This window comes from Lepisma saccharinum, chromosome 5 (assembly GCF_977018435.1).
Source record: "Lepisma saccharinum chromosome 5, izLepSacc3.1, whole genome shotgun sequence".
Taxonomy (NCBI): domain Eukaryota; kingdom Metazoa; phylum Arthropoda; class Insecta; order Zygentoma; family Lepismatidae; genus Lepisma; species Lepisma saccharinum.
This window is the reverse complement of record NC_139233.1, coordinates 75,459,678-75,483,146: the sequence shown is the minus strand read 5'-3', so window position 1 is coordinate 75,483,146 and position 23,469 is coordinate 75,459,678. Positions and strand designations below refer to the sequence as shown.

Genomic DNA, 23,469 nt, shown 5'->3' with positions numbered 1-23,469 from the left:
GCGCATCGGTAACGCATTGAGATCAAAGTGACGTCTAGGGAGAGAAGTTCGCATGCAATTGCACAAGATTTTAATCGGATACATCCATGAAGAGCTGCGCATTATAAATGGTTGTCGCGAACAATTACCAGTGTGACGCTTCCATTAAATGAAAAGTCCTTAACAGTGTAAAGGCTAATGTTTATTTTCATAAGGAAGTTCATAAACAGAATATTCGATGCTTTTTATCTGATAACCCATTTTCGACAGATCAAAGCTGAATGGTTAGTGCTGGTAAGTTAATGGTGTAGCGTGCTGTGTGGAACACGATTGGTTAGTCAATTTTCCATCAACGGAACCTTAAATGCTTAGGGCTACTTGGATTTGTTAAAAAAAAAAAAACAGGTTTTTTCATCCTCGCTTATGGAAGAACGTACTTTTTACAGAGTTTTTTTCAATAGGGAGGAACACCAGAACACTTATGAGAACGTTGTGAAGCAGACTTTGTCCAAAGTTAGTTATCAGATGACAAGGATCACATATTCTGTTTATGAACTTCCTTATGAACATAAACATTAGCCTTGTCACTGTGAAGGACTTTTAATTCAATGGAAGCGTCACACTGTAAATCGTTCGCGACAACCGTTTTTTTTTTGTTTCAGCTTATGCATTTACTATACTGTGTGCACGTGATATCAAGCCCAACAATACTCGTATGACATAATTTCATCCCAAGGTGTACAGGAAGTAATTTAACTTAAGAGTGTAAAGCAAAAGTATACTTCATGAAATTTTATTCGGTTTTTCCAATCTACACTTTTCTTTGTTTCAAGCTTGATCACAATTAACATTTAAGAAATCATTTACATTTCAATAGGCAATTCGAAACTACATAATGTTAGACAGAATGCAACGTCGTCCTAGAAAGTGCAGACGGTGTCAGTTCTTCTTCCCAAGTTCTTACTGGGATCGATTCTCTTCTCGGAACTCCTTGACAGAAAGAGAATACTCGTTGGAGAAGTCGTGCTCAATGCTAAAGCCATTGTCACTGATCTTCATGTAGACGTCATCCGTGACTGAGTATAGTGGCCAATCAGGAACTCCTTGGACGGAGGGTTTTCTGTTGAAGAAGAATAATGAATAAGCATTTTCTTTGATAATACTCTTCTCTTATCTACATGAACTTCTCATTGTCCTGGACATATTGATTACTCGAGGGTAGTAAGTTCACTAGCAAGAAGGCCTACATCATCGTTACGATCTCGCTAAGGCATGATCGAAGCTACATGTTCAGCTGATATTTACAGGGGTCGGCATTTATTTCGTTTTCCGCTGACCTACAGGTTGCAGGTCGGCATTTATTTCGTTTTTCGCTGACCTACAGGTTGCAGATCGGCATTTATTTCGTGTTCAGCTGACCTACAGGTTGTAGGTGGGCATTTATTCCGTGTTCGGCTAGCCTAAAGTTGTAGGTCGGCATTTATTTCGTGTTCAGCTGATATACAGGTTGCGGGTCGGCATTTATTTCGCTTACCGCTGACCTCCAGGTTGCATATCGGCATTTATTTCGTGCTCAGCTGACCTACAGGTTGTAGGTTGGCATTTATTTCGTGTTCGGCTAGCCTTAAGTTGTAGGTCGGCATTTATTTCGTGTTCAGCTGACCTACTGGTTGCAGGTCGTAAGGATAAAGGTCTTTACAGGTTGTTGTTGCTCTACTCGAGAAAAACACTTTATAAAGAACCAGAACTCCTAGGTTCAAAGCTCGCACTTCGCTTCGCTTCACTTCATTTCGGTGGGAAATCTCCCTTACTCTCCCGCGAAGTTAAATAGGTTCCAACATGCAATAACTAATAAAATATTGGTACGAGTAAAAACTGGCAATTTTGAGCTGCAAATCTACGTTTAGTTTGGTTAACGTTTTAGAGTTGCCTTGGTGGCCGAGCAAGTTAAACGGTCGACTTTCGATCTCGGACTGAAGTTCCCGGGTTCGAGTCCCGGTCTGGTATGGAAGTTTTTTTTGCGAGTGTCCTTTTAATCATTTCATCTAATCATCACTCTTCCTCGTCGACTTAGCAACCGACCTCCGTGTCGGAGTGGTTATCATAACGCCCTACTATGTAAGGAATACCGATTTCGCATTCCGGCCTGAACATAGCTGATCGTTGTGAGTGTCCCTTCGTCAATTCCATCCTCATCCTCGCAATTAACCTAAAGCGGCAGAAAGAGAAGTAAAATAAATAAAATCAATCAGTCGGTCAATCAAACTCATCGTCATAGCCAAAAGTAGAAAAGTGACGCTAAATAACAAAAATGCAAATATAGTATTTTCGGAACACAGAAAATAAACCGGACAGACGCTTGAATATACGTAAGGTAAAAGATGTGCCGTTTCTGTATTCGTCTTTGTAATTTCACTTCGAATTTTATTTTTCTACTTTTTGATCAATCACAATTAAGAATATGAATGAAATCGCAGGCAAAAGGAAACAGCCATCCCTTACCAGGTCTTGAAATCCAGTCTGTCTCCCCGAAATGTAGTTACGATAATCACTACACCACGAAGGCTCGTTACATCCTTTTTAATTTAACTTGACAAACTTCTGAATTCAAGTTTCTTGTAATATAGCATAATGAACGCTTTTTATGGCACCATTATACAAAATGTAGCAATCCTACTATTTAATTAGTGACGTGCATGTGAAATGAGAAAGTGAAATTAAGTGTATCTAAGTAACACATCTGTCTGTAGTACCTCGCACATTGTCTCTTGAGAAATTGCTGGGGATTTATAGTTAGAAGTTTCACAACTTCTCCAACGAGGTTCAAGTTGTAACAACTACATTCATTTGATAAGATGAACCGGAAGAAAATTTCATTGGGAAGATACTCACCCGTTGATGACGAAACTTGTCCACAGATCCACCATTTTCTTGGAAACGACCTCCTCAGCTGCGTTTATTCCGACTTTAGCGGGGAAAAGAAACTTCAGTTCTCCAGCGTGGTCGACGCCTGCAAAAGACCGGAGCAAATGCTTCAGTTGGCTAGTGTGTCGAGCAGACACTCATTCTAAAGAAATTTGCATTTTGTATCCCTGTTTATGTGTGCCTTCATTTCTTCACTGGCCGTTTCGTCACACTCCGTAAGACGTTCGTTTCTTAATCATTGTATTCATTAATAGAACTGTCTGGCAGACTCTGACGTTAAAGTTAGCACAAGTTTTAAAGTAACCAAAGTAATATGAAAGAATTTGCAGCTAAGTAAGCGCGATATGCTCCATCGATAGTAATCAGTACATTGACATATAGCTACTCTTTGACGAGCTGCTTATGAGGATAATTTATATCATAATTAATTACCAATTTTAATCCGATTTCATTGCACCAGATTATATCTTTCTAACATTCGTATAATTTCCTAAATAGACAAATCCACATAACTCCTGCTTTCCTAATACAAGATCTTATCGACACTTCAACACTATACTGTATTTCTTGTACTTTTCAATAGGTCACGATAATGCTGACTGTTGGTGTCAATTTTTTGTCTTCTATTTCAGACGGACCGAGATATTAAATATTACTGGACACACGCTCTCCTTGTTACCAAACATTTCTGGCAAAGCTGATTTTTAATTATTTTTTTTAATCCAAAAATATTTTGTGTCGTTCAGAGCTTTTGAAAGTTGTTCAGTTTTTATTGCCATTCCATCCCATCATGAGGATGTGGAATGACTTTTGGCTTGGAGGAAAGAGGGAGTACAAATGTATCCTTAGAATCACTATCACTATCACAATTATAAAATTAACTTGTAATTAATTCCACGCCAAGCGCTCAAGCAACAATCAATTGTTGCGACAAAGAGATATCCTTGGTCTAGTCATGAATGAAAGGAAACATATTTTTAAAAAAGTATGATAATGAGGTTTTTGTTTGTCTTTGTAAATTTACGATTTTCGTTTACTGGAGTCCGTGGCACTGTCGTACGCAGGGGGGACTGATGGAGCGACAGCCGCCTTCGAAATTTTGAGAAAATCAAAATTTTCCAATGAAAGCACTTAAGAATTCGAAAAAAAAACTGGTAAATGCGAACAGTTCCTTAAAATTCCCCGCAATTACCATTTTTGTCTTTGATCAACTTATAAAACGAAGGCCAAAAATGATAATTACAACATATTTTATTGTGAGTCCTGCCCCTCTCCCCCTAGAAAGGAGCTATGTAATATCCACTTTAACAATTTCAACCCCATCCGAAAGAAATCCTGCGTAGCGTATTATGTGTGATATTATTTAAACACACTTGCTTTTACAATGTACCGTGGAATGAAAATTCTGTGTTAATCAAATGTTTGCAAGTATTGCTAAAAATATCAACACTAAATCCATGAAACTTATTATTTAAATAATAGTAATTATTGTGAGTTACGTAGGGGGACATTTACTGTGACATTTACATTTATATTCGCTATGACCAGATGTTTCAAGTAGCCAGAATATGATACCCTAGTTTAAGTTTTGATAAGTAGTGACAACTTAAAATAAATTAAGTGGGCAAGATTCACATAAACAGTATTTTATATGCGTAAGTACATATAATATCTGTTCCTCTTGAGGAATTTTCGGGTAACGACAGAAAGTACCGTCGACTCGACTTGAGAATCAGGCCAAACTTAGCAGAGTCGAATGGTTTTGCTTTCAATGCTATATCTAGAATAAAATGCAACATGAGTTTCTGTCCTAAAAGTCTTACCTCCAGTTAGTGGGAAATCCAGCTCAGGAGCGACAGAGAGCTTCGAGCGACTGCCGTGGTAGTTGAAGGAGTACAGATAGGTTTCACTCTTCTCGGAGTTGTACTTGGCTTCTTTGTAGACTGGTCCCTTGATGAACATGTTGCCGCAGAACTGTGAAATGAAATTAACTTTACAGTACTTAAATATGTAGAACCATACAACTTGCAGGACAGAGAATTCCAACATCCGCTACAAGACTTCCTCTTCCTTGGAAAAATTTGTAGGAATTAGAAATGCGCCGGTGTGAATTTTTTTGCCAATATCGATAAAATATTGATATAAAATTTACCTATAATGACTACCGATCTGATATGAAATTGTAAATGTTCTTTCTTCTTTCGAAAAGAAATTGCATATATAGACATTCTTTTCACAAAACTAGAGCATATGGATTATACCTTTATATTATTAAAAATCGTAACGAAATAGCAACATTTTGCACTAACTTGCAAGCTATTAATAGAAATACCGGATCTGTAAATTTGGCAATTTTCACTAATTATGCATATACAGATATCGATAGAATATCAACATCACTAGTAGAAATTTCTTGAGATGTGAAAGATTTTTAACGTTAAAAAACATCATGCATTTCACATAAATCTTTCATTTTGTACTTATAAAATGAATATTCTATGATTTTTTTATGTCACTGAAAGCAGATGTAAAAATAAAAAATGTACTTCATCATCATTACTTCATCTGCATAGAATAGTTAGATTTGGTGTCAATGCTTCTAAAATTCTGTACAGTTCACAACTAAAAATGCAGATATTGTCAAATTTAATGTAAAACGTTCAGTGTATGTTGCACATTTAAAGTAACCTTAACGTTTATGTCAAGAACAGATTTACTTACGTCAATGATTCCAGGCCACATAGCGGTCAAATTTCCAAGTTCTTCTCTTATGAAGTACTTCTGCTGCAGTGCATGCACAATGACATGGTAGTCATCATTTGCGTCTAGGAACAAAGAATATAAATCACTTCATAACATCATAACATAACAATCCAGCTCAGGAGCTACAGAGACCTCATAAATTACTTCATAACATCTAGGCCAGTGTGGCTCAGTCGGTAAGGCGTCTGACTACCATGCTAGAGGTCCCGAGTTTGATCCCCGGCCGGTTCAAAAGCGGGAACTTTTCTAACGTTGGAAGCGGCCCCGCGTCGAATAACATGGGTACCTGGGGGAAACCCTGGGGGGTAAAGGCGGTCAGGGGCGTGATGCTGATCACATCACCCCCACTCACGACCGGATTAAGAAAGTGTGGGGCGTTATCCCCACAACCCCTATACGCCTTCATGGCGTGCTGCTAAGCACAGGGGAACACTTTACTTTACCTTTTTATCATAACATCTAAAATATAACGAAGTTTGAAAACGTTCTGAAGTTCTATTCCGCCTACATTTTCTTTGAATTTAATACTATTTTTGAACAACAGAAAATAATTTTTACAGGTGTGTTGCTTATGATCTGATGGCATTTTATATAGAACGAGGAAAAAACTATTTTTATAAAATAATAAACAATCTTCATGTACACAATGTATATTCCAAAATACATTGACAAAACCTGAATCCAAAACAACATATTTGCTTATTCCGAAATACTTTAAATAAATATTTTATAAAAATATATATTTTTGCTAGTAACACAGAAAAGCTTATTTACTTCTAAACAATTCGCGATATCAGAATGCAACATTACTTACCGAACAGCTTGAGCAGTACATCCAGGAAGCCATGTTCAATGAAATATTCATCGGTCTTCTTGCCAGGCAGATACAGAGAGTTGATCACTGGGGAAATAGGAGAAGAATAACAAGACCGTGCGAATTACTAAATAAAATTAATACAACTATAATAATAACAAATTTCGGGCTGTAAGAGCCGACCTTTTCAGAAGGAACCAAACTTGCCGAGAAGCGAAGTAAAATGAATCAAACCAAACAATCAGAATTAAAATTAATTGCGACTTTCTGTCTATAAGCAATCATTTACCTTATGCTTATCAACTCGTCAGGCAGCGGTGTCATGCATGTATCAGTTCTTAGAAAGTTAAAAGAAACGTCGTTGAAAATATGTGGCATGCAAGTTCTGTTACAAAGCTGCCTAATAGCAACAACTTGAGGTTGAGTTAATCTGAAGTTATAGTTTAAAACATTTTTCTTCATAGTACATGACCAGTGTTGTAAAGCAGATAAAATACACCTGACTCCACTACGTTAAGTTGAAATAACAGAAAGGTTATGTGACATCTTTACCTACAAAGTGGGAAGAGCCCTGAGCACTTCAGCAAATAGGATGCCGAGTGAAAAGAATAAATGGCATGATGTGCTGTCACGTACTGGCACTATTGCAGAGATATAGATTTTAAAATATCTCCTTTCTCACTTCGTTCGCATTGCAACGGTTTCTGTAAGAGTCAAGTTAAGTTTAGAATAACTGCTGAAGAACATACATTGTTTGCGATTTTATCATATAAGGAAATTTATTTGAATCTTTAAGGGTATCCTTATATTTGTACTGAACACGCAACACGTTTGGTAATTATTTATGATTTGAAATAAATAGGAATTATTACTACATGTGGATATATGTATGAACGATGGGAAGAAATTCCATGTCAATTTTTATAAGATTACTTATCTAGTAAAGTACGCTAGCTCTCACTGTTGTGTTTGATGTTTAATAATCTGTTTTCAGTTCAGCTGATTTAAAGTAGTCAAAATGGGGAAATCTACATGCATCCTCACCCTAACATCTCAAATCACACACAAAGTGCCGGATCTACAAGCCGCAAAAACTAGCAGTGCGGGGGGGCCAGAGACAAGAAACCCTTTAGGGGGCCCTCAGCCATTGGCATAGTAGAGGGTTCGTATATGCGTATGAAAAAAATAAACGTAGTTACTCAGGGGTACAGAAACGAATACAATATATACAGGTAAAGGTAAGTTCCCTGTGCATGTAGCACCGTGCTATGAAGGCACATTTAGGATATGTGGGCCCCACATATTTCCGATGTCAGCCATCTTGGAGGTGATGTGCTCAGCACCACACTTCGGCTACGTCCCTCCACCCCCGGTACCATTTGATTTGAGGCTGGGTGGGCCCTAGAGCCGCTTTATGCGGGGACGAAGCCGGAAAAAGTCCGACCTTAGATCACCCACCCCGGGTTACCCGTGTGGCAGTCAGACTAGAATTAAATCAGGCTAGTGTTTTACAAGAAATACAGTGGTGAAGGTTTTTTCAACCTATCTTTAATCAGGAAAAAGTTACGACTGCATGATTGTAACAAATGTATAATTTTTCAGGTGTGAGAAAACAGTGTCATATATATAGCTATCACATCACCACCTTCCCATTTCAAAATTTTGAGTTGAATTCAATATGGTGTCCACCAATATGGCGGGCGTCCATTTGAAACACACCACACGCCTTGCGACTTTTACATTTGGAGCCACGTGAAAGACTTAGTTTACAAGACACCGGTAAACTCGCAAGAAGAGCTCAGGGAAAGGATTTTAACAGCTGGTCAACACATCAAGGACACAATCACATCACGAGTTAAGAGACCAAATGTCCGTAAAAACCTGCGTGCCTGCATTCGTAACGGAGGTTCCCACTTTGAGCAAGACGTGTAATGTTCTTTAATTGTATTGTTCATTGATTCCATTCACATGAAGATGAATGAAGTATTTTTTCTTGTACACAAATATGAATGTTAGGAACATTTGTATCTTGATGGATAGCAGATGACACAAGGAAGTAATTTAAGTAATTTGTACGCTTCGTGTCATACCATTTTTGTTATTAATACGTTGCCAAGTAAACTAAGAGTGCATTTTTTTATCATCACTTGTAAGTTTAGATCCACCCGTTACTTACATGTGATTGTTATTTGGGAAAAACTTTTTTTTTCAACGAACCACTTATTTGTTAGCTATCAGAAAACGCTGAAATAAGTTCCATACAATGAGCAGTTTTTTCTCAATTCATGTTTTTATGTGGAAAATTGTATTTTTTTAAAAAAAAAACAATAGAAATTCGATTATCTCGAAAACTACTAATTTTCGGACGGGGTATCATTTGGTCAAATTTATTGCAAATTGTCGCTACTTTAACCCCTTTCAGGGAATACATCTAATTACCAGTCACCCTGTATATATAATATGTATGTATGTGTGTGTAAAGGTAGGAAGGTAGATGGGGCTTTTGGTAATATTTTGCGGGGGAGGTAAGATTTGTAGATCCGGCACTGCACACACACATACACACACACACACACATTTATATGCATGTGTGGCGTAGTTGGTAATATTTCAGTACTTATGAACTCAGTGCTTGAAGTGGAAAGTCCTAGTTGGGGCGAGTTTAAACATAGGAGGGTGGTGCTTGCATGAATCAACAGGAAGACAATGCAGCTAATGGAGGAGGCTTACGCAAATTACCCTAGCAGGAACGATGCTTCACACAAATTTTCGTAACTGGGAGGGATGGCATTCCCCACTTCGAGCACTGATTAGATTAATATACACGTATCATTCACTAACTTCACTTAACTATCAAAGCTTCACTTGAAGTTAGTACATGATGCATAAGTTGAGGACTAAAAGCGGTAAACGTTGTAAGTGCCAAAAGCGAAAGTGTTGGGAAATCGCATCGTTCAGCACATCAGGCCGTAAGAACGTTCACACTAGTGACCTCGTTACACACCCTTTGGACTACTAAGAGGGCTACCAGACACTTTTCACGTTTACCACATTATAAAGCGTGGCACATTTCACAGTTTAACGTGGAAAACGGTGTTTGAATTATTTTGGCACTTACATCGTTTACCAATATTAGTCTTCAATTTATATTCGTTCAAAATAAAATCATGAGAAAATTCCATCAATCGTCTTGGAAACAATAGCAAGTGTGCAAAGGCGAAAGTAGAAAAAACCTAACAGCTCGCTTACATCTCGCAATAAACAATCCTTCGTGCTGAACCACTCCTGTTAAAGTTGGCACACTGGTGTATTCCCCTCCGCTCTCCAGTACATCATTTGGCACCTCGTTGAGGTAGATGGTAGGTCCCAGTTGCTGCACGGTGGGTAATGCTCCGGACAAACCAAGTTGGCCTTGCTTCATCCCGTATGCCTGTAAAGAGAACTTGCTGATAAATTCTCTTTAAATTTCGAACACATTTTTATATTTGTCGTCAACTTGACTCGAAACTGTTCATTTCTGACTGATCCAGTAAAGGTAACGATGGGGCAGAATTTCAGAAGTTTCCAAGTATCGAGTCAAGTACAAGTTCAATATGCATATTAATCAGGCCAATAATAGTAAATTATTATTATTAAGCCGGTTACAATTAAACAACAAAATATATTCCTGAAAAATTTAAATGCACATATTGGGTTCATGTCATGAATTATACAGGGTGGTCCAAACGTATGGAGACACCCGAATGAAAGTTGAATTACATGATGTTCCGCAAAACTAACACTGTAAATTTGTAATTGGGCTGGGGTTATAGGGGCTATGACGATGACGGCCACCATTTTGAACCCGCCATCTTGAATTAAACTTCAAAATTTTAAATGGGAAGGGGGTGATATGACCTATCAAATCAGGCTAGAATTTTACGAGAAATGCAGTGGTGAAGGTTCTTTCGACGTATTTTTAACCAGTAAATGTTATAAATGAATTCTTGTACCAATTTGCTCCTTTTCGAGGTGTTGGAAAAAACATTAAAATGCCTTTAACGCGTCAGTGACGCATAGAGATCATACTGACATCTAGGGAGAGAAGTTCGCATGCCATTACACATGATTTTAATCAGGGATATTCCCGAAGGTTTGAATTTTGTGAATGGTTCTTTCCAACAATTACAGTGTGACGCTTCCACTGGAATGAAAATTCCTTCGCATTGACGAGGCAATTTTTATGTTCATGAGGAAGTTAATAAACAGAATACGGGTTTCTTTTTATCTGGTAACTCACTTTGAACAGAAACTGTCTCACAACATTCCCAAAACATTGGGGCGCTCATCCCTGTGGAAAAAACTCTGTAAAAAGTACCATCTTTTGTAAGTAACAATGAAAAACCTGTTCATTTAAGAAATCAAAGTAACCCTCAGCATTTAAGGTTCGGTCGATGAAATATGGATTAACCAATCGCGTTCCCCACACCACACCATTAACTTGCCAGCACTAACCATTCGACTGTAATCTGTTCAAAGTGGGTTAGATAAAAATCATCGCGTATTATGTTTATTAACTTCCTCAAGAGATTAAAAATAGCATCGTCACTGTGAAGGATTTTTTTATTCCAATGGATGTGCCACACAATAATTGTTCGAGACAACCATTCACAATATTCAAACCTTCGGGAATACCTATGATTAAAATCGTGTTCATGCGAACTTATCTCCCTAAATGGAAGTCAGTATGATCTCGATGCGCCACCGACGCGTTAGAGGCATTTTAATGCTTTTTCTAACACCTCGAAAAGGAGCAAATTAGCATCACTGCATTTCTCTTGAAATTCTACCCTGATTTGATATATCATATCACCCCCCCCCCTTCCCATTTAATATTTTAAAGTTTATTTTAAGATGGCGAGTTTCAAGATAGTTGCCGTCATCGTCATATGCCCTATAACATTTACCATACATTTATTACAAACATACAGTGTTAGTTTTGCGGAACAGTATGTCATTCAACTTTTATTCGGGTGTCTCCATACTTTTGGACCACCCTGTATTATCCATACCAATATCATTTTGAAATTTAAAGCTCTAAGCTTTTATTTTTAAACTTTAGAAATGACATGTAAAAAGTAGTATAACTTTTATTTGATTTCATACTATTTATTACTCATATTGCATGGAGAGAGAGAGAGAGAGTTTAAGCCCTACTATATAGTTTACTTTTCGATCATATAATTGTTTATGAATCAGTTTTTAACCTCTCTCTTGGATACGACCATGCACAGTACAAGTATATTCAAAGTGCTGTGCAGGGAGAACATTATTATTATTGTACAAGTTTAGGAAATATCTGAAGCGTGTAACTGATTGTGTTTCAACCAATGCAGTTAAATGAAAATGTAGGGTGGAATCCTTTAATTAATAATATTAACAGTTCCCTACATTACAACTATAGACTACTCTTGATAGTATGTACACCAATCAAAAATTGCACAACATTTACCAGAATAATTAAATGAAGAATATTTGGTAAACATAGATTTGCCAGGTATAGAATAATACAGAATAGAGCAAAATGTGACGTATGATGAAATAAGTATCGATATTTTTTTATTTTGTTTCCCTTTCCTACTCTCTAGCTTAATCACGACGAATGAACTTGGTATATGATTTCCTGGGTTTTTTAGTCCACTTTATGCACAGTAAGGTTAATCGGGACTGGACCTACAGTTTCAAGTGGGATCCGAACCACTTGTGCATCCACCGGGTATCGAACCCGGAACCCCTTGATCACAAGGCAACAACGCTATCACTGCGCCATCGGGGAGGCCTGAATGAACTTGGTGAATGTACAGTGGGATACACAAGTATTGCTTGGCGAATTGTCCATGACTATTTTCATTAATTTTTATCTTGCATCCTACACGTTTTTAAGAAGTGGGTCTTTACGTATGTTGGTGTAGAGGCTCTCAGCCCTTTTTGTTTTAATTCCAGACGCACTCATGGCACAAAACAATGAAAATCAAGAAAGTGGTGGACAATTTGCTTGATAATACTTATGCATTCTGCTATAGATATGAATAAGTAGTGGCAATTGAAATGTGCGTAGGACGCTTGGGAAAGGAGGGGGCGGATTTTCAAAGTTAATAGAATAACGGAAAAATATATGCTTTACACTAACATCAATTGCAGTACAGTTGTGTTTGTTGATATTTCACGCCATCTTGAACGGAAGTTTACTTCTGCTAACTGATGGTTGCATCTACAAGGAATAATGAAACTATGAACGGACAAGTGTTGCCAAAGACATACAAAGAGAAAACCTAGACCCTTAAGTAGCTTACCGCAGATAACATGAATCCATTGCTGAAGGAATTAACAGGCTTTCCCTTCAGACACTTAATCTTTCCTGCAATGTCTGCTTGATAGCAACCAGAGTAGCTGCCTAGACGAGGGCTGTTAGCCAATGGGTCTTTATCAACCGCCCAAGGTGCAAGTGCTGATCCACTGAGAGCAATTACTTTATGGAACAACCCTGTAAATAAAGGTAAATAGCATGTTTAAAGTGTGCAAAAGGGAATAACTTAAGTGTCCAGAGCATTTATACAGGGTGAATTAAATCTTCAATGTGTGCACCTTGAACATCAATACATTTGTGCACGCGATGTTTCTAGTTATACAGAACTTTTGCAGAACATCCGACATAATCATGTCTGCATATTGCACAATGCGTTCCTTCTGATGCTGGATGTTCTGAATCTTATCTGAGTAGATAAGCGCCTTTAAATGACCCAAAAAGGGAAATAAAATCCATTGGTGTCAGGACTGGAGACTGCTGTGGCCACTCAGGAAAATCACCTCCACCCTTTCGTCTGTTGTCAGCAACTTCCTTCACTCATAGTCAGAAACTTCCTATGTAACCTGACTTTTGATTCATCCTGTATATATTTTAGCAGTTTAAACTCTGAGTAAAATAATATAGTTTAAACTTTGGTAAAAGTTAATCTTTCTTTGTTGCAAACTGCATACGCTGCAGAATAAATAAACTTGTTCACTCCTTTGGAGCACAATGTAGGTCTCATTACACATGACTGAAAACATAAATTCTCACTTATAGTGTTCGAGGAATTTGGAAACTATGTTGTTAGTATTTATAATTTCTGCAGTGTAGTGTACACAAGATTGAAAAGCGAGAGAATAAAAACTTTCATCTAATGAACTATTTCTACAATTCCGCATATTTGCCGGTAAAATATCAACTATATATATCTTTTATATTAAGAGAAAGCGATTAGAAAGTTATTGCGCCATGATTTGTCGGGGATGCTATTAAGTTTCGTTATCATTTTTTTTTTTTTGAGGTGTTATATGATGATTGTCATATCCAAATAAACGTTTATCATTAATGGAAGATTTAGCGGGAAAATAATCATGTGTATCTCACGGATATTTTTATCAACTAACCCTTTGTCAAAGGACTGTACTTCATAAGACTGACGCTAGCACCGCCAGCGCTTTGCCCGCTGATCGTCACTTGTCCAGGGTCTCCACCGAAATATTTGATGTTCTTGTTCACCCACTGGAGCGCAGCAGCTTGATCCAGAAGTCCGTAGTTGCCAGCCATTTCGTCCAATTCGAAAGACATGAAACCTAGAAGAAGGAACCAGAGATGTTACACATTTTTGTTCACTTTGTTAAATGTGCTTATACTTCACTTTTGTCTACACAAATTTGACTTTGTTACAGTGGCGCAACCACAGGGGGCATGGAGCACTGCCCGCCCCCAACCTTCGACAGAAGTAAATTATAGGGGGGGAACGATGACGGTCAATGGCACCTGCAGGGGGGACCAGAGGAGCAATTGCCCCCTTGATTTCAAATTTTATGCAAATAAAAATACATTTCGTAAAATTTTCTTGCTCGCTTCGCTCGAATATGTGCATTTCTCGGTCTCGTCAAGTTCAGAGGCATAGAGCAAGGGGGCGGCGGGAGTCACTATGGTAGTCGAGTGATCTCAATGAAAAAAATTGTAAAAGAGAGAATGCCTTGGTGCCCCGTGAAATTATTTGCGTCCTATTAAATCAATATTGTTTTCAGTTGTAAAAATTGGATCTAAAAATGTTCTTGCTCACTTCGCTATGATATGTGTTAAATGTATTGATTAAACTTTGAATCCATACACAATTTAGTGTTAGCATGTTGCATATTTATTTTCTTATTTTCTGTCGCTCCATGTTGCATATGTGTAAAACATATCTTGTACATGAAAGCTCCTATATGTTATGTACAAAAAGAATTATCTTCGGAATGCATTTATCATTCATTTTCTGCCATTCAAAAATACAGTTTGTGTGTTTGTTTTCCATTATTAGCTAACGTGAAATTGAAAGTGTTGAAAAAATTTTCAAATCGTTTCTTCCAAGCAAATGCTTTAACACCGACTTCTACCCCCTTTTTGCGTAATTTATGAGGATAATCACGTCTTTGATACTACTACTACCACTAGCAGTAGTAGTAATAATAATAATAATAATAATAATAATAATAATGTCATTATTGTTGTTGTTGTTGTTGTTATTATTATTATTATTATTTGTATTATTGGTACGTTTATCCTGGTACTTGCCACCCCAGACAAAAAATCGTGGTTGCGCCTCTGCTTTGTTATTTAGCGTTGCTTTCCTGTCATTGTTGGCTAATCTCAACAATAACAATGAGTGATGAAATTGATGAAGGGACACTCACAAAGGCCACTCATGCCCAGGCCGGGATTCGAACCCGCCACACCTGTTTTATCTATATTAAATCAGAACATCGTCTTCAGAAACCTGTAGGCTATACTTCTCAGTGTTTGTACACGTGTTATACGTATTCTGTATGTTTTACATTGTGAAGCTATCATTGATTTTTCTACAAATAATCAGAATATTACTCTGTAGTAGCTTTGATTGCAGCCCAACAAAAAATATTAACTATTTTGACGCTACAAGACGCCATTTTTCCTTTCCTTTCAAGGTTAAGGACTGAAAAGATGAGAGGCAAAATATTTGCTCACCTAGAGGTCCTAGTCGATATTGGGGAACAACAAGGATTATGTCCTTATCCAGAAGATAATCAGGTTTGTACTCGTGCGAAGAACCAAAGATGAAAGCGCCTCCGTGGTAGAAAACCAAAACTGGCAGATTTGTGCCACTTCCCAGCTGTAAGAAGAAAACAAATATTTTAAGTTAGTATCAACGATGATTCCATAGGGTGGAAAGAATGTATCCTTGCTCGTGTTCAATTTATCTCATTAACGCTTAAGTTTTTACAGAAAATACTTAACAATATTCTAAGAATATAAATTCTCTTTATTCACGAAGTGAATACAAAATCTGGATTGTGGTATTCATTAAGAATGCAATTCTTGTATAGTTGAACCTTGGTTGAACTCTGACACGCTCAGTTAGTTTCGGAGTCTTTGCAGAAAGGCACGGTACAGACTAGAATCGAAAGGATTTAGATCGATATCCAGGGTATCTAGTTCATTTTAAGGTAATTTAAGAGGTTGCAACGAGATAGTGCCAAACCATATTTTCATACTTGTGAGAAGCACGGTCTTGAAAGTTCAAACAAATTTACGTTTTCACTTGAAGTTTCTTCTGCTGCTTCTACTTTGGAGTCTACCCCTTCGGAAAAAAAATCTATCTTGATGAGGTATGCATCTTTCTAGCATGCCATTTCACTTAAAAGCATTGCAAGTATATGGTAAAAAATAAATGTGGTTTTGCACTATCTTGCATCGACCCCCTTCAATTGTGTGAACTTCACATTCATTCAGTTGTTTACAACTTTTAAAGGATATGATAATGAAGTAGCAAATACCTCCAAAAGGCAAGTATTAAATTTCACTATGTGGAAATTTAAATAAAAATACAAGCTCACCCAGGATTCGAACCCGTGTCTATGGAATACCCTGACATTTCTAACCAAGCCAGCACTGGTTTCATCTGTTCTTTTCGCTTCCGTTGTTTTACTTGTTTGGAATTGGGAATTGTCTTTGTGAACCAAAAATCAGGTGAAACCTAGGTTCGAGTCCTTTCGAGCTTACATTTTTCGCTTAAATTTCTCCGCAGTACATCTCCTGTGTGTGCTGAACCATAAGGTATTCAACTGCATTCTGAACAATAGTACGGTATGTTAAAAGAAAAATCAAGTTTGCCAGTTCCCCATTATCTGCTACATTGAACCTTGCCAATGACGTCATTGCATATTTCTTAAGTATCACTGCACATACACTGTGCACAAAACTACAATTTTCCGACAACTTTCTGGTTAATATCAAATCCAAAGGATCTTGAAACAATCGCCATTCATGGTTTCTGTGATACAGATATTCCATCAAACAAATATTTTTGATTTTATGTTACTTACTTTTGGAGTGTAGACATTGAGGTTCAGGCAGTCTTCAGGATCTGCTGTAGCTCTTGTTGATATCTTGGTGGCTTCTGCAGGGTCGTAGTTGAAGTAGGGGAAGCCGTGTACTTCAGCGCTGTTGCCGGTTGGAAGGTTGACTTCAGGGCATCGTTGTCCAAGTTCAGTGGCATCGAACGTACCATTCAGGCTTTCCAAAGGTTTTGGGGGCTGGAACGAAAATATTGAACAGTTCGTTTCATATGAAAACAAACCTCCTAATGGAATCCATACCGAAGAAAAGATAACGGTTTGTTGTGCCACACTACGTCTAATATGAATTGCCTGAGTCAATCTGATTTCTTGGTCCATCAGGTTGATCCAGAGACAGTGTCGCTTGAGTGCAGTTAATACGTACGTTTCTAGGAATTGGACAAAATGTAAAGGAGGGAAACTACAGTTGCTTTTATGTATGTGTGTGTTCTGACGTACTTAATAGAAGTAAATTGAAACTGTGTCATATTTCAGTAGTAATAGGAACAAAGTGCCCAATTTATGATACGTTTATTAGAAACCTTATTTATAAAATTACAGTTTTGTGTAAACATAGCTTACAGTTTCAAGATTTCCATTCTTTTCACAAAGCTTTGATGTACCTAGTAATACAGTCATCACTTTCCCATCTTACAATTAACTTCTGGCCGGCTCCCGTGGCGGAGTGGTTAGCACATCGCGCTACGACGCCAGGGATCCCGGGTTCAGATCCAGGCCTGGGTATGGATGTTTGTGAGTGTCCATTCATCAATTTCATCATATCATCACTCATTCCCATCTTCGCAAATTAGCCAAAAGTTGCACGAAAGCGAAGTAAAATAAAGCAAATCAACAACAAATTAACTTCTAGTATTGAAAATTATTGATTAATAATAATAATAAGAACTGATAGTACACATACTCTTAAAACGGGGGACTTAGAAATGTAGAACGTGGGAAAGAAAATTCAGAGGTGGGAGGGAGTAAAAAAAGAACACTACCGGTTCGAGCAATAAATATGGTATGTCGAAGGTCTAAGAAGTCAAACCATCGTGCTCGGTTCATTTACATCCCATAAAGATAGTACTCAATAGGTACTTCTTTGCATGACCCCTCTCCTCTTACTTTCTGAGTAATTGATCATGATGACTTCTCGGATCTCCTCGTGTTCGCATTGACTGGAAAATGCACAATGTTTTTTTCGTGATCCCTTTGACAGCTGCCCAGTATATACATGTACTTCATTGTTTCAGTTAAAGTATTAGTTTCTTATTTCATTTCATTTCGAGTTAACAAACTAGTTTTTTGTCTGGCTTAAATTTGAGAAAATTTCCACTCTGTTAAAGACGGAAAATATATTATGCCGTAAAACTAAATCTATGGACAAACAGTGAAAATTGACAATTAGGTTTAGATGACTGAAATCATAAGGACTCCAATTTTCACTTAGATATTGTGTGAGGAGAAAGTGGTATCTGATGGAAACGCTAGAAGGAGAGCCTGACTCCGAAGACTCCTCCAATCCGACGCTTTTATATCTTCCGTGCAGGTGCAGTAGACTACGGCATGTAACATTGAGCAGTTTTCTCTACTAAGCAAAGCATCCGCTAAAAATACTGAAAACTATCCGACTGAACTTATTAGCTGGTTGATCACAAATAACATACTAGCATCGTCTAGTTCGCTGCACTTTTTGACACTAGGTGTAGTGCAGGTACCAGGCTGTTGCCAGGAAATGAATTTTAGCGGTGTTCAAGTTAAGATGGTTCAACAAATGCCTGTGTGCTGCTTTAAACGTTCATTAGCACGCACCACGTGACAATATCACAAATTTCACCGCTCCAGACCGTAGTACAAACGATGCTGTGCAGACAACAAAATACACTACTTGACACCAAACCAACGAGGTAACGAGTCTGTGTTTCACGGTGTAACTAACTAGACGTGTGAGTGCAGAGAGAGTAAAAAAATGCTGCGAACAAAAAGGGGCTACAAGGATTAGAGAGTGTTGAACGAATTGCAGACATGAGGTACAGGAGTCACCAAAAAAAAAAAAAACCACCAAATGTCGGTTTTCAGAAAGATGTTAAATATTAGATGGATATAAAATAATTACACGTGAGAAGTGCTTTAGGAAAACTATCTGCACACAGACAACTAAATGCATCAAGTCTATTTGATATACTAAAGTGTGGTTTTTGGCCTGTACTAAGACTCGGGTTTACAGTTTAATGCATATTTCCATATCATTTGTAAAGGTAACGTCAAAGTACATCATTGGATGCAAGTGAGTACTTCTTTCTGTATCGAGATGTACATTAATGCATCAATTCGTGTGTTTTTGATTGACCTTCCGGCATCTTTCTCTATGACGCACTTAAACATTTGGTCTGAGCTACAAACTTTATGCATTTTTTGTTTCAGCTGATGCATTTACTTCTCTGTGTGTATGTGAGGTTAATGAAACACAGACCTGAGTCTTCAGCAGAAAAGCATCAGAGGAATGCCTGGAAGAATGTCGATATGGAGAAATATGTTGAGAATAAGATGATTGATGAAATTACATGAAATAACGTGAAAAAATGAATTTAGTAAGAAGTGGATAATACTTCCTTAATAGGCGACGCTGAAAGAATGAAGAGCCAGGAAAGTATGTTAAAAATAAACCAAAGTGGACATTCATCAGTTTTTACTTATGGGGGAAAATAGGACGAAATACTCATGACCAGGGATAGAATTTTTATGACCTAAAAACCACCAAAATATGTAAAACAAAAAATGCTCTTATGACCTAAACTTTTAAAAAATATGCCCTTACAACTAAACTGTTTCAAACATCGATATTTAACATATGCTGAGATATTTTCACATACTATATTTCTAGTTCACTTTATGAGCCCTGAGTTGCAATGTACAATGAATACTTTCTGTAAATTTTCAAATAAAAATTATTTCCTATTGTCAGCCAGCAAAGCCTTGTACTGAGAAAAGCTTCTTTCTACTTAGGTTGACACAAAAGGAGCATATCTAAAGTAAACAATGCCATTCGTCTCAAGTTCTGTAATATCGAGTTAAAATTTTTCTCCCAATTATTTTTTTTTGCAATAGAGCACAATGTATGATACCCTTTGTTTCTTTTCCAAACCTTTTCTCATTTTCGTTGACACTTGTTTTCCTACTTCACCACAAGCACCATGTAAGTTATTCACAGTTTTATTCAGAACTTCTGTCTGGTCCACTAGTGGTACTCCTGAATGTTTCAAAGCAACTATAGCAGCAGGAAGAAATCATTCCATTCCATTCGAAAAGGAGACGGGTTTCCACCATTTTTCAGGACTTATAAACTGAGATGTATTATTGAAAAAATTCAACAACTTGAGTGAACATCGGAATAAGAACGAATCCCCTTCGAAAATGGCTGTATGTTCCTTGAAAAATTGAAAACATGCTGAATATGACCGCAAATCTTTCAAAATATTCTCTATAACTTAGAAATGGCCAAATATGCCTAAATATGACCTTAAAAAGCACCTTAATTGAATTAGTTTCTTTATAATATGAATTTCTATATATTTAGGGACACATCCCCTTACCAAAAAAAGGATGCTAGGTTATGAAAATCCTAGTCAAATCATGACTGTGATTATGATGCTTATAACAGATGGGGAACAGCCAAAGTATTAACGCATTCATTTTTTAATAGTCAAGAAGAATGTTGAATAAAACCCTTCTCTAAACTTCTATTCCAACCATAATTTGCTTATAATTGAGGTAATAAGTTAGGAATGCCTATTCTTCAGATTAATAAAAGCAATTGATACTTAATATTGCACTGTATATTATTTCTTTTTCTATTTCCACAGTACGGAGTAGTTATTCGTGTATGAAATATGCTTGTAATTACCTGGAACCTTCCTTCGCCGGCTGTAGTGTGAGCAAAGGGAATACCCAAGAACTGGTAGATCTTCCTTCCGCTCCTGGAGGTGGTAGTCGAACCAATAACCGTGCCTAGGCCAGGGATTTCGACCTGTGTATTGGCCACCACAGAGCCTACAAGAAGTGCCAGCAGAATCATGCGATTCATGGTGATAGATTTGCACTAAGCTGCGATTCGCAACACTAGAAGTGGGTGAAGTGATGAGTCTCTTACTGGGCCAACCCTTTTATAGTCGCATGCGCAAGTCTGTCAGTGCGCAGGTGCTGGAGGCGGCTAATTCAAGTAATCCGGTAGCTCACACGGGGATTTGCATTACATCGCGGTTCTCCTTTGTGTATCCGCTGAACTTCTATCATGCGTTATCTCTTGCTTCATAAATATTGCGTTTAATTGCCTCCTCTGTTGTTATCTTAAGGGATTGCCAATGATACCTTTTTTGTGCCCGTGGGCGATACAAAATAATTTACAAGTCCATAAAGATATTGTTTTATTCTGTAATCCATCGGCAGTTTTTATTGAAATGTGGGTGGAATATTCAAGTCCAGAGGTCAGTTGCGACACGTGTTTTGCTTCCGTTTCGAATTTGTATTAGTAAGTTTTTTCTCACCTATTTTCCAATAATTAATGGACGTATTTATGTAGTAATCATTTTACTTTGATTTCTCATTCTCCTAACATGACACTTAGAGCGGGAATGGATAAATATCCTAAAATACATGAAAGCGCCTTAATTAAATATGCATGTCTTATCAGGAATTGAATTCATATTCTTTAGTCTCCCCCAAGTGGTCGACTCACCATATTTCATCGGAATCGGTATGGTGCTGTGGTGTAAAAGTGAAGACTAAATAAGCCCCTTCGAGACTTGTCGAGAGAGACGAGAACGAGACTTACTCTCCGAGACTATCGGTTTCGTTCGAAATTTTGGTAAACTTTAATTATTATATCTGAAAATTTTGCCTAAAGCAAACTTGCTTTACTATGCGAATTATTAATGCTATGATAATATCTATCTACGTATACGTATATATGTAGTAGGCCTATGTCATGCAGGTTTATTTTCTAATTGCAAATTTAGTTTTTAGTGGTAACTGTGAATGTTTGTAGTGTGGTTGCATAAAACCGAGATAAAATTGCATTTTTCGAGGGTTCGTAGCGTTGAAACGAGACTTAAAGATAAAAACTTTATATAAAGGGTGCTCAAATTTCAATGTTACTTTTAATTGTATCTGTTTTTCTCTTTTTGTAGGAGACGCAGTAAGAAGTTGTGTGAGTTGGCAAGGAGGGACCTTGTGGTGAGTGAAAATGCAACGCTACACCATTGAACAACTGGTCTTCATAGTGAAACAGTATTACAAATGTGGGGAAAGCTGTGCAGAAGTTGGTCGTAAATTCCGTACCAAATATGGAAGACAAAGTTGCCCGTCAAACATGCAAATGAAGAGAATCTGTGCCAAGTTTGAAGAAAGTGGTTCAGTGAGGGATGAAGTTAGTCCAGTACACCGTCGTCGTGGTCGCTCCCAGGAAAATATCGCAGCCGTGAGTGCAAGTGTTCAAGAGGAGCCAAACACATCAATTCGTCGCCGTTCACAGCAATTGGACATTAAAAAAAACACCTTATTCAACACTTTACACAAAGATTTGCATTTAAGGCGTACAAAATACAGTTAACCCAAGAGTTGAAACAAATGATCACACACTACGTCGTGAATTCGTGGATTGGGCCCTAGGGCAAAAAGAGGACAATGGCGAATTTTTCAACAAAATCATCTTCACTGACGAAGCCCATTTCCACCGGGGTGGATATGTGAACAAACAAAACTGCCAGATATGGGATACAGCAAATCCACGAGGAGTATTCCAGAAACCAATGCATCCACAAAAGGTAACAGTGTGGTGTGGGTTGTGTGCAGAGGGTGTAATTGGTCCATATTTCTTTGAAGATAGTGCTACTGTCAATGGAACTCGATATCGAGCGATGATTACACACGTTTTGTGGAATGCATTGGAAGCCATGGATGTCGCCACCATGTGGTTCCAACAAGACCGCAACAATTTATCTTTTGCGTGAAAAGTTTGGGGGGCGCATAATTTCATGCAGGGGGGACATCAACTGGCCGCCTACATCATGTGATCTGACACCCTAGATTTTTTTCTGTTGGGTTATTTGAAAGAACAAGTGTATGCCAACAACCCCCAAACAATGCAGGACCTTAAAGACAACATTATCATTATCAGCAATAGACGTGCGTTTAAGTGCAAATGTCATTGAAAATTTTGATAAAAGACTGATTGCTTGCCGCAATTCCAGAGGGGGTCACTTGTCTGACATCTTCCATTGTTAACCGGAACATGTGTTCTTTTCATTCCAATATTAAAGTTTTCACTTTTCCATTCTTTTGTGCGTTTCTTTAGCAAATTAAAAGTAACATTGAAATTTGAACACCCTTTAGAAAAGTAGTTTACCTTATTATAGAGTAGTTTGCCCAGGCAGGGTGTTCGTCAATATCTCCTTATCAATTTCATCATGTCATCACTCATCCTCACCTTCGCGATTAACCAAAAATTGCAGAAAAGCGAAGTAAAATAAACCAATCAATCAATCAATCAATCCAATGTGAGTATTATATCTACAATT

General features: G+C 37.6%; 1 protein-coding gene across 1 annotated transcript; it reads right to left on the bottom strand.

Annotated features, from left to right (window-relative positions):
• Window positions 1–756: 756 nt before the first annotated feature.
• LOC145987894 (cocaine esterase-like) lies at window positions 757–21,045 on the bottom strand. Its single transcript, XM_083122686.1, has 11 exons — window positions 20,799–21,045; window positions 16,883–17,092; window positions 15,525–15,669; window positions 13,934–14,119; window positions 12,814–13,004; window positions 9,731–9,911; window positions 6,482–6,568; window positions 5,626–5,729; window positions 4,728–4,878; window positions 2,872–2,989; window positions 757–1,099 (listed from the first exon to the last, which is right to left on the bottom strand). Exons 1-11 carry the CDS (start codon window positions 20,976–20,978, stop codon window positions 940–942), a joined length of 1,713 nt encoding a protein of 570 aa, XP_082978812.1. The 5' UTR covers window positions 20,979–21,045; the 3' UTR covers window positions 757–939.
• Between the last annotated feature and the right edge of the window lie 2,424 nt (window positions 21,046–23,469).